The sequence below is a fragment of the Anoplophora glabripennis genome, unplaced genomic scaffold, assembly GCF_000390285.2.
Source record: "Anoplophora glabripennis isolate ALB-LARVAE unplaced genomic scaffold, Agla_2.0 scaffold2152, whole genome shotgun sequence".
In the NCBI taxonomy this organism is placed as follows: Eukaryota; Metazoa; Arthropoda; class Insecta; order Coleoptera; family Cerambycidae; genus Anoplophora; species Anoplophora glabripennis.
Window position 1 is genome coordinate 1269 of NW_019418226.1, and position 13148 is coordinate 14416.

The following is a 13148-nucleotide window of genomic DNA, read 5'->3' on the forward strand; positions in this document are numbered from 1 at the left end:
ATTTAAATCATGCAAAAAGATCAACTGCGCCAAAAACAATTTTCTATAAAGGTTTCAAAGAATTTAACTCCTTGCTAAAATAACATTTAAATTCTGTCTCTACATATATGTTTAAACATAAACTTCATGATTTTATAAAATAAATAAAATTAGTATATAGCAAATTGTATTCACATTGAATTTTATGTTGCAATATAATAATTGTATTATACTATAATTATAGATATAAGCTGCATGTGATACTGTGTATAATAGGTATTTCATATTTAAATACATTTTCTTTCTTCCTTTTAATTTCCAGTATTTAAACGGCTTTGGTTCTGAATTTTCATCTGAAGATCCAAGGTGTCCAAATTCACTACCTGTGGGTCAAAATAATCCCCAGCAATGTCCATACGGCCTTTATGCAGAGCAACTGTCTGGAAGTGCTTTCACATCGCCAAGATGTGAAAACCGGAGGACTTGGTTCTACAGAATTAGACCCTCAGTGGGACATAAACCGTTTAAGCTATTCGATAAGGGAAATATTACTCATAACTGGAATGCACTGAATCCAGATCCAAATCAGGTAGGTAAATAACATTCATATTCCATAAAATATATTTTATACATACAGGGTATTCCACGTAAAATGGATTCTTCCATAACTTCGGTAATATCAATAATACATTAATACAAAAAGATGTTCGAAATTCAAATGTTGCACCAAATACATTGTTTCACATTTTAAAACTATTTGCAATTATACAGAATACCCTATTTCCTCTGGGCGTTATTTAACTTCGGAAGTTCGAAATTTTCAAACACGAATATTTTTTTAATGGGACCCTATAGGTAAAATTTGATAGGTATTATTTGCTATTTCTACAATTAAAAAAGGTATGCCATAATAGTAAAGGCATTTTCAAAGCTAAAATGAAGTGTGAAAATGAAAATGAACATTGTTTAACGTAAAAATTATATAGATATTAGAAAAATATTAACAAGAATGTGCGCATTTGTTTCTTATCAAGACAACGATATTTTTTATGAAAACATGATCATATTAAGTCAGCACATGATATAAAGGACACGTACCAATAATTCATAAAAAGAAAAGACGTACAATTATTAGAAAGGCAGTAAATACACTAAAAAGATTATCACATAATCGGATACTGTTCTTTAAATTATCTTTTACGTTATCAAGAATATTAAATATGTCCTTAAAAACTTACAACTTAACGTAAATAAAATCAAAAGATTAAATTTTGCATTTTTTGAATTTAACATAGGGTTCCATATAAAATATCAAAATATCCGTGTTAAAAAACTTCAATTTCCGATGCTTGTAATTTCTATTTCATGTTTGAATTGTATTAAGTACATAATGTTGAAGATAGACTACATGCAAGAAATGGTGAAAACTGCGTCTTGTTAACTATTTTGTTTCAAAGATATTGTTGAGGATGCTCCAAATAGGTACCACTTTTTAAAATTTCAAATATTGCCAAAACGGTACAACTTAAATCGTGCTTAGACCTAATTTTTGTATGTTAAACTGGGACTAAAATTCTACGAATAAAAAGCGCAGTAATACACAGGATGGTCCGTTTGGAAAAATGATGTTAGATAATGCCTAGAAGAATCCCATTTCTTCTGGCACTTGCCTAATAATTTTAATACATGAAAAAATTAATTTGGTGCAACTTTTATTTGAAACATTTTTTTGTATTATTGATATTATCTAAGCTGTGAAAAAGTGGACCCTCAGTAGATGAAACATGAAGAATATCTCTCTCAAAGTTCGAAACAATCGCTAAAAAAATGAAAATTTTTAATCGGAAATAAAGATATGAGAATTATAAATTCGAACAGGACGGAGAAATTAATTTGCAATATGGCTACCTACAGGTAAGGTGATATAGTTGATGTGGCAATATATTTTAATTGTCCACGAAAAAATGTTCCAGTAATGACCATCTCTATCGATTTTCAATAAAAATAAACAAAACGAAAATCTAAATTTTTAGTTTTCATTCATAATTTCAAAACTAAAAGAAAAAGATAGTTTCGTTGATAAAAGAGATAGGTTTCTCTTCGACATGTTATTCGATGTTAGTTTTCGCAATTTTGTCCTAATTGACTAATATTGTACCCTATGGTGCAATTCGAACAATGGACACACGATAGGTTCATTCATCAGTGCGCACCGAGCATATTTTCCATGTTGTGTTCCAGTTCCAGTTGATAGACAGGACGAAGATATAGGTACTTAGTACACACTGAGTGCAAAAGTGTAAATTCAAAAACATTTTTATTTGGAAAAAATCAATTTTTTTCAAAAAAACGCTTTCTTTAAGTTATTTGCTTAAGGAAGTTGTTTCTTTTGCATGTAATTTTACAACTTCAGATCTTATCTTATCAAATAGATAAGGGTTGTATGTCGGAGGGGTGGTGGAATTGTCTTCCACCACGGCACTTAGGCCTTATTAGGCCCCTTGTACAGATAGATAAGGATAATGGTTTTCTGCAACTCTTTCTTCTCCTATAAATTTTTACCATTTCAAACAGTTTTCTCGATATCAATTATGTTATTTATCATATTTTGAATGTAAAGATATAATTGTGATAAAAAATTTGTTAATTCGATAATAAAAACGCCGCTTTTATTTATAGGCTTTTCTTTACACATGCATATGATAGTGGAATTAAAACGTTATTGATTTCACAAGCACAACAAATAAATTCTCGATCGCACGCACTAAATGGCGTCATGAACGATAGCGAACACCCGTTTAAAACTTTTATCTTGTGCAACAAATTTTAATAATTAACAGCTATTAATAACCTCTAAGAAATTTCTAATATTTTCTCTACATAATTATATAAAGGTATAGATTTCCAAGCATTTAAAAAAAATTTTGTAAGTTGCCAAAGGTCCGCGGTTCAAATCGTTAATATGTACTTATTTGCTAGTAACTATTCACGTCGAAATGACTGCTATATCCCTCAAAAGTATTTCGAAGTGACGCTAGAGATCGAAGTTTTGGTAAACGTGAAATCAAATTGAAAAAATATCAATGTTTATATTTTTAGTATAAATCCGAAGAAAGTATAGAAAAAAAACAAAATATCTTCATTCAAGAATTCTTATAATTTTCATGAACAGAAGATTGGATATTTTTGATATGAATTTACAATCGATACATCACTACCTATAGGTAAAGTAAACTATGCAGGGTATCCCAGAAAAGGTCGGTCACCGCTCGACCACAAACTTCTGGGAATAAAATGATGTAATTTTCTTACATACATATTCGAAAAAACAATTTACATTATGTCGATGTTGCGTTATTTCAACTTCCAGAAGAGTTTATAGTTTATAGTCAATCTTAAACTAGTAATGAATTTTAGGGTAACACAAAATTTTTAACAATCTACTGTATTTACAATACTGTAAGTACAGTGATTATGAAACAACTTTTTTCTAATTTAACATATCTATTACTTTTATTATTCACAAGCCCTCGAAAAATAAGAAACATGTACACCATTTTATAAATTTCTAATATATTCTATTTGATTATAAATTTAAAATAATTCATATTGAAACAAAAACTTGCCATATTGTGTTTTTGTGAAAGTTCTATTATTTTAGATGAGATGGAATCCATTTGATGTTCCCAAATCTACAATATCAACTGATTTCTTGGAGGGTATAAATACCATTTGTGGAGCCGGAGATCCAAAAAATAAACAAGGTTTAGCAATCCACATATATAGTTGCAATAGTTCTATGCACAATAGAGCGTTCTACAATGCCGATGGTGATTTTTTAATAGGTATATTTGAACTTATATAAATATTTTTAAATATCACTTTACATATATATTTTAGTCCCACAACTTGGGAAATTACAAATAAAAACCGAATTTGGAAAATTACATTTAAAACCTAATGAAATTTGTGTTATTCAACAAGGAATGAGATATTCTGTCGACATAATTCAACCTTCACGTGGTTATATTTTGGAAGTGTTTGGGCAACATTTTAACTTACCTGACCTAGGTCCAATTGGAGCAAACGGTTTAGCTAATCCCAGAGATTTTTTAACCCCCACTGCTTGCTATGAGGATGTGGATCTGGAACATGAAATAATAGCAAAATATCAAGGCAAATTATTCACATGTATGCAGGACCATAGTCCTTTTGACGTTGTTGCCTGGCATGGTAATTATGTGCCATATAAGTATAATTTAAATGACTTCATGGTTATCAACTCCGTCTCATTTGATCATTGTGTAAGTATCAATATTTTCTGTATTTTACGATATAGGATATTAATAAAATAGTATATTAAAGAACTAAAGAACATCTGCTCTGGACGAGGGATTAAAGACACTTTACATCAGAAGACACTTGAAATAAAAATTGTTTTCTTTAATTACCGTCTCAAATTAGATTAACTAATTGGTATAAACTACAGCTTAAGTTATTTTTTCATTACTATATGTAATGTGACTAATGTGTTTCATTAAAAAATAATAATAATAAATAAAGTTGGGTACGCCTAATATAACCTAGACTTAACTAAACACCCTCTATAACTGAAATAATAATTTTAGTAATTACTAGAGAGCGGACAATGTGTGTCTTTAATCCGAAGAATAGGTCAAATTTTGGTAGAGATGTGTACGCGTTCAAAAATGTATTGTGTATAAACTATGCAAAATATAATTATTATGTATAGCAAATATATCGTATTATCCTCGCGAAGATTTGTACCCTTTATTTAAAATCCATAAATCATGTGATCAGGTTAAATAACCAGAAAATAATTAAGTTAATTTAGTTCTAAAGAAATGAAATGACACACGCGCCCATCTCTAGTCAATCCGTCGACATCGGTTGCGTTTATCGAATTCCTATTGGTCAGAATTCAAACTGCAGCCCTGTTATGAATGGGGCGTGAGTTGGACTATTCTATCATGTGCGTCGCCTGAGGGTATTCGTTACATTGACTGATAATTTCCAATTAAAAGAACGACACTATTTTTAGCCGAACTTTATTTAATAAATATGTAGTATACAATTTCTGATTTTCTAAATATTTTATAACGCCTAAAAATGTATGTACCTTGGAATTTTCGTGAATTATCACGTAAATTTCCAATGCATATCCGACACGCCACTGCGTCATGGATAATGTATCTAGGTTTAAGAATGACATATCTATGTTCAAGGTTAAAGACACAAATTGTCCGCTCTCTGGTAATTACACTATGAAAATTGACGTAATATTTCTTTATGATGTTTTCTGATATACGAAAAAGTTTTAATTTACACGAGAAAAAGATTTGCAATTTACATAAAGTTAAAATTATTGGTACCTAAATAAAACATTCTTGAGTTCGTTCTTTGTACACTCCTCGGTTCGGGTGTACGGACGTGACAGCTGGAGGCGTAGATTATCGCTTTCCCACTACTATGATTTTACGGTGGACGTATTTAGAATATTTAGATTGATTTAAAGGAGCCACTAACATTACAATAATTATATAAATTTCGAATTGATACAATTACACTGGTCGACAATGTCGACATTATTCGTGTAGATTCAGTACGAATAGTCATTTCGCGAACATTTTGGCTCGCTGTAATCGAATCTGTTCTCAGAAATGCTCGATCACCTAAGATTTTTGAGATATCCTAACCCAAAAGTTAAAAAAACGCGATTTTTACACATATTTGAGGTTATATAATATCGTTAGGTAATTTTTTTTACAAAACCAAGAATAGCATCTTAAAGTACAACCATCTCCTTCCCAAAAACTTAGGTACGTATTATATTTAACAATATCATTTCCTTTCTTTCGACGTAACTTTTATTGTTTAATTCAATACTGTCTCAATTGATAACGTATACAGGGTGTCTCACGGTGACGGCCTATTAGAATTATTTCAGAGACTACTTCGATTTGAATTTTGAAAATTTGGGATACCGGGTGTTCGGGCATGCCCTTCTCAACTAAAATAATGGCGTTCACGTACCACTTCCGGTTATACCAGAAGTCGCCATCAACTTGCTTATTTTAAACGGAACACCCAATATATTATTGCAAATTTGGATACTACGTGTTATTTTAGATGGACTTTTATGAAGTTTCCCTATTCCTAAAATTAACCGTTTTCGAGATATTTAATTAAAAAAAAATGGAGAGAAACAGTAATTAGCTTCAAACCATGTGTATTTTATAGTAAGAAAGATAAAGCAACAATATTTATAGGGGGGATAGCTATACCCCTAAGCTTCCCATCCATACTTTCAAAGTGGCTTAATTGCATACAGGGTGCAAGAAATTTAATGCCGAGTTTAGTTAACTTCAAATCTTCATAAGTCGTTTTTTTAAATGTATGTTTTTTCATTGCAACGTCTGTGAATAAATAATAATAATTAACTGGTGACAGTTTAGTTGTTTGTTTTGAAGTTTTGCTAAAAATTCCGCAGCTATCCTCGCAAGAAATTACATGATTTTAGGTGATTACACAAAAAATAATAGATAACTTAAAAACTAGAAGAGATAGGTATAGGGAACCCTGATATCGTTCGAAAGAAAATAAAATTGTGTATCAGAATATAGAAAAACATACAGGGTGTTCCATTTAAAAAACCGACTTAAGAAGGTTTGAAGCTCGGCATTAAAATTTCTAGCACCTTGTATGCAGTTAAGCCACTTTGAAAGTATGGATGGGAAGCTTAGGGGTCTAGCTACCCCCTCCCCCCGTAATTTTTTTGCTTTATCTTTCTTACTATAAAATACACATAATTTGAAGCTAGTCACTCTCCATTTTTTTGAAAAAAATTAAATATCTCGAAAACGGTTAATTTTAGAAATAGAGAAACTAAAAAAGTCCATCTAAAATAACACATAGAATCCAAAATTGCAATAATATATAGGGTGTACCATTTAAAATAAGCAAGTTGATTGCGACTTCCGGTATAACCGGAAGTGGTACGTGGACGCCATTATTTTAGTTGAGAAGGGCATGCCCGAAAACCCGGTATCCCAAATTTTCAAAATTCAAATCGAAGTAGTCTCTGAAATAATTCTAATGGGTCGTCATCGTGAAACACCCTGTAGATTATAAACTTATAAGTAAGTAAGTTCTTTAAACGCCAGTCCTGCCCGCAATTAAGAATCTCTAAGCCCATCACATTGAGTAAAACACACTTCGTTGCAGCACTTAAAACATTCATTTCTGAAGTTGTAGACGTTCGGGATTAGCATAGAATTTTGAGTAATTTTTATCAAATCGATATAATTTTGGTATCATTACAAAGCTAAAAGATAGACCCACTTCCCTCCTGTAAGTAATTTTTGATTTAAACCTTTATTTTTAAGTAAATAAATTGTAAATATGACGATTTCGTGCACGGTTTATTCTTTAAATTTAAACAATTAAAAACTAATTTCGGCCGCTAAGTTTATTCATTTTCCAAATAAGTGCTATGGGCCGAGCGCATAAAATGGGTTTATTTCAAGCGCATGGGAAATTAGCCTCAAAATATTTTGATCAATTGACGATTTAGCTTAACCGACACACATTGTCTACATATCTGTATATTTATAACAATAATTACCATAATTTCAATAAGACATTCTCCTACCCTTCTTCAAAACTCATTAGACCAACCTGAAACCTGGAGCACCCAGACTGGGGCTGACGATGGACCAGTGACTTACGTGGAAACTGCACATCGTGGAGACGGTGGCGCGAACGGGGGCCACCAGGGCTAAGCTCTATCCCTTTCTCAAGGGTAGCAACACCCTTAGCCTAAGGCCCTAAGGAATAAGCGAACGTTTATCAAGGTGGAAAACTACGCGCGGCCACCGCCTCTACCTTATACGTAAGAATTGCAGATATTTAAATGATTCTCAGAACTTAAAAAATGTTCAACATCAGTGAATGAATACATGGTATACAGAAAACTGCCTTCCCCTTACCTTAAGTAAATGTAACATAATGTCCTTCTCTAGAATGACTTGTCCTAAAATCTATGATTATAGGATTAACAATCACTCTCTTACTCATCCCAATTATACAGGGTGATTCAGTCATAATGTCATTAATTTTAAGAGCAGATAGAGAAAAATGAGTATAATACAATGGCGTAATAAAAAAAATTTAAATGCATATTTAAGCTGAAAAAAAATATTTTCAAATCATTACTTAACACCCTTTCCAGGCTGTTACTGACCGGCTGACGTCAGCTGGTTATTCACAGTTTGCGCACGGCTACGATATGAACAGGGCGTCCTAGATGCAACGTTGCCATATTTATATATTTTCGCTCATATAAAGACAATAAATAAACGGTTTGCTCACGTCAGCCAACAATAATTTAAAATGCTATAAATTATTTTTAATAATTATGCAATCAACATATTAAATTGTTATTGTTGCCCAGCAAGAACCTCGAGGAGGTCTGAGCATGCTTTGCTAAAAATCAGTTTTTATTAACATCATAATGTTAATTTCTTAATTTGCTGTAAGCCTTCGGGCGGCGGATACGATGGAATAAACCAGGGTTGTTACGTATTTCTTCAGCTACATCTTCGATACGATTCCGCAACTGCTCCACATTCGCTACCTCGGTGTGATACACGACAGATTTCATATAATCCCATATACAAAAGTCCATAGGATTATGGGCCCTCCTTTCCCTATCCACCGACTGGGACATTGATCGTCTAAAAATCCACGGACATCGCGAGCAAAATGGGCCGGAGCTCTGTCATGCATATACCACATAAGGTTTTCAAACAATTCTACTAAAAATTGAAAGTAACGCGGCCCATTCAGATGTTCAGGTAGAAAATGCGGCCCAATTAAACGATCGCCATATACTTCTGCCCATATTGATCCATTGACACCAAATCTTCTGTGAAAGCTAAACCGACGAGTAGTATGCGGGCTTTCATCTGACCAAATGTGACTATTATGGATGCAAAGAAATTAGTTCTGTTTCACTTTAAATAAAATTCAATATTGAAGTTACAAAACTCCAAGAGTTCAAATAATTTAAATTTCATTTCATAACATTTCAATTTCATTACAGAAATAATGACATAAAAAACCAACACTCACTAGATAAATTATAAAGAGAGGGTGAAATGTATGTAGTATTTAAATATTGACTGTAAGTAATAGAAGATAAAAAAACAATCGGACGAAGACAAATAATCAACTCGGTACGTGTTTCCGACCAAGGCTAACCTATTTCTAGGTCACTGATCTTCTAATTTGCACGTGCACTATAGTCTAGGAGTCTCATAGGGTTCTGTTCAGGGTGCCACGGCTGCAAACAACTTATTCTTAACTATTTTGACCTCCTCAATCCAAAAAACTGGGTCGCAAAGCCTGAAAGTGGTCAGTTTAATTGTTATCAACAAATTAAATGTTTAAATGGCTGTAAAAAGTTTATTTTTATAGCTAGTACACGGAACCCAATCTGGCTCCTAGACTAATACGAACTGTAGTAGGATCGTATTCCATGCAAAGTAGAGCAAAAAGTTGTCGGTCTTTTATCAAAGGAAAATCGTGTTATCAAATTGAATGTAATGAATAGGGATGATTGTTTTCGAATGTACCGTTATTACAATTTATCATTTTAATATTATTAACGTTTTCACGTTTTATAATTTATTATGTTAAATAATACACAGTTTCAGTATTTCAATTTATTATTCAATATGCAGTTGCGTATAACCAAGGTTTACATAATAAATGTAAACTTTAGTGTAAATGTAAACTTTGGTGTAACCTAGGTAGGTACTTATTGTTTTTGAGAAAGTAATATGTTCTTTACCTGTTTAAAATGCCAGCACGAGTAATACAGCATTCATCCGTCCAGAGCACTTTGTTAATAAAGTTGGGTTCTGCTGCAATTCGATTTAGGAACCAATTGCAAAATTCAAGACGATTAGGGAAACCAGCTGGTTCTAAAGCTTGAACTTTCTGAAAATGGTACGGGTTGAGTGAATTCTCGCGCAATATCCGCCAAACTTTGGTTTGTGATATCTCCAATCGTGTTGATATTGTTCTTGTGGAAATAGTAGGCTGCTGCTCGACTACATTTAAACAGCCTCTATCACATTTTAGTCATTTTGGCGATGTCCTGCACGATCTCTGTGCGGTATGATAGAATCCGTGTCACGAAGACTTGTACAATTGTCCGCGAGCTTGGGAAGTTCTTTCAATCAGGGAAACGCTTGCGATATTCAATTGCAGCGGCATTTGCGTTCTGTATACACTCTCCGTATAAATCGCCATATCCACATATTCGGCATTCGTATACAAAGCCATCACGACCGATACTTTAAACAATTGGAATTCATCCAATCCACATCCCCTCTCCATCTTTATGATGTGATAATGTGATGTTCACTCCTTTGCGGGAAAAATGCGAGACATATTGAGGGTGGTAGATTTGAATAAACGCTTTAAATTGTTAATGGTTTTGTAACGTGTGTAGTGTATTTTGTATATTCGGGTATTTAGTGTGCCGACTTTTTTTATTTGATAAAATACGGTGTGCCTACGAACCTCTGCTTTATTTATTTTCTTTTAACGAAAGTTGACTTGGAGAAGTCAAACTTGTTAAAACATTTTGCACTAAGTTTATACAATTATTAAAATTATTTATAATAAAATGCAGCATGATCCTTTTTTTACTTGCATTTTATTGGTTTCGTATGTATCCGTATACTAAAGCGGATTAAGTAAATGTGAACCACAGATTATGATGTGAACTTGGCAACGCTGTTCGCTTCAGCTGACGATTTGTTCGTGACATTACGTTACAAAATTTTCCGAGCATCCGGGCATCTGACAGGGCCGCCCTCTAAGCGGAAGTTATGGGTTGATTTCCTTCATTTTTAAAAGTCGAGTAAAAAATTTTTCCGATTTTCTGTCTTTCTTAAGCCTTCCAAATACATGGTTAAAATTAATGACATTATGACTGATTCACCCTGTATAAAAGATTTGGGAGTAACGTTTGATCAAAAATTATCTTGTCATGAACACATGCTCAATATCTCTTCAACATCTTATAGAAGCCTTTAGTTTGTGATCAGAAATTGTAGAGATTTACAATAGTAAATTTACATAATTGTTTTGTAAGATCTCGCTTGGAATATGCTTCAATAGTTTGGTATCCTCAGTATGTCTATAAAAATAACTTCAGAACTCAAGGAATATACCCCAACATTGGATTTTCCCACAATATTCTTTTGGACATGTTTAACTGTAAGTCCTTAGAGACACGTCGAGATATGCATTCTGTTGTTTTTAATCATAAATTATGTGTATGATTGTCCTCAAATTTTGGAACGTTTTAACTTCTACGCTACTCGAATATGATGTATCTCGAAATGCCTAATACTAATTTATTATTGTCATCACCAATTTGTCATGTGTGAAAATTTGCAACAGCCTCCATCATAATATTGATATTTTTTTCTTGTAACATAAAATCAATAACGAACCTATTTTAATTGGCATTTGTTTTGTTATTCGTTTTATATTGTGTCTTTATGGGCATTTTTCATTCTAGCTTGTGTATATGTATAATGTTTATCGTATTTTATTATATTTTACTAAAGCATATGACTGTTTTACACTACTGTTATTTTAATTAATGTAAAATACTTTATTAAGTTTTATTACATTTGAATTTATTTATAGTTTTTTTTTCTTCTAATTGTTTTACCAATTGTTACTGTCATTTTTCTTTTTTATATTACATATTGTGTTTCCACCCATTCAATAATTGAATATTTTGTGTTGAATGATGTATCAAATAAATGAATAAAATAAAAATAAATAAATATTCTACGCAACTTACAATACACGAACGCCACCCAGACAATAGGATTAAACGCCGAAAAGCGTTTTGACGCGGCCATGAGACACGACAATCCCCTTCTCGGGCAAATCGTTGACTACTTACCCAACGCGACAGACGAACATAAACGACATAGACACCAACTTCTCGACCCGGGGTGATTAAACCGTCGAAGAAAGCAGCGAAAAGGCAAGAAGAACGTCAGGAGAGGCACCCTTCTGAGGGGGGTCAGCAGGACAAAGTGTCTACAGCTGCTTAATTTGTGTTCTGTTTCAGTTACTCTATTGAATATATTTTTATTTTTTTTATTTTTTATATTTTTAGGACCCCTCAATTTTTACTGTCCTGACATGTCAGTCTGAGAAAAGGGGCACAGCAATAGCAGACTTTGTCATATTTCCACCTAGATGGTCTGTTCAAGAACATACCTTTAGACCTCCATATTATCACAGAAATTGTATGTCCGAATTCATGGGGTTGATTTATGGAGAGTATGAAGCAAAGAAAGGAGCTTTCTTACCAGGCGGTGCTACCCTACACAGTATCATGACTCCTCATGGTCCCGACTTAAATTGTTTTGAAGGTGCTAGTAAGGAGGATTTAAAACCTTCTAGAGTTGCAGATGGTACACAGGTATTAATCTATTCAGTAAATAACGAGTAAATAATAGGATGTTGAATAAGTTCTCGATGTTTTTTCGTGAAGTAATGCTTTGTTTAAAAAAAATAGTAAATAACATATTCCTGAAAGTATTTTCCATCGCTAGCTATTACTTTTTCCCATCTTTCTAGCAGGATTTTATTTGCATGTCGGAAAACGACATGTCTTTTGAGGCTATCCAAGAGTCGACCCATTTTTTGACATGTTCATAAGAATGGAAGTGCTACTCAACCAGGCCTTGTGCCATCAATCGGAACAAATAATAATCGGAAGGGACACTGTCTGGCAAATATAGTGGGTGGAGTCGGACATCCCATTTAAGCGTTTCCAAATAGCTTTTCACCAGTTTTGCAAAATGTGGCCGAGCGTTGTCATGCTGCAAAATGACTTTATCGTGGCTCTGCTCAAATAGCGGTTGTTTTTCCTCCAATGCTCGGCTCAAACGCATCAACTGTAGTCGATAGCAATATGCCCTGATGATTTTGTTCGGTTTGAGCAGCTCATAATAAACATCAGCTTGGAACCATGGATATTCGGCTTTGCGAACCATATGTTAACTCATGCTCGAACATTCCCCACGATTTTCTATGCTTAGGAT

The 13148-nt window shown here is 33.1% G+C and overlaps 1 protein-coding gene across 1 annotated transcript; it reads left to right on the forward strand.

Moving 5' to 3' along the window:
• Nucleotides 1–255: 255 nt before the first annotated feature.
• LOC108916807 (homogentisate 1,2-dioxygenase) lies at nt 256–12553 on the forward strand (the record flags this gene model as incomplete). Its single annotated transcript, XM_018723109.1, has 4 exons — nt 256–568; nt 3641–3824; nt 3880–4283; nt 12215–12553. Coding segments are annotated over 4 exons (1240 nt in total), but the record flags the coding sequence as incomplete, so codon positions are not given.
• Between the last annotated feature and the right edge of the window lie 595 nt (nt 12554–13148).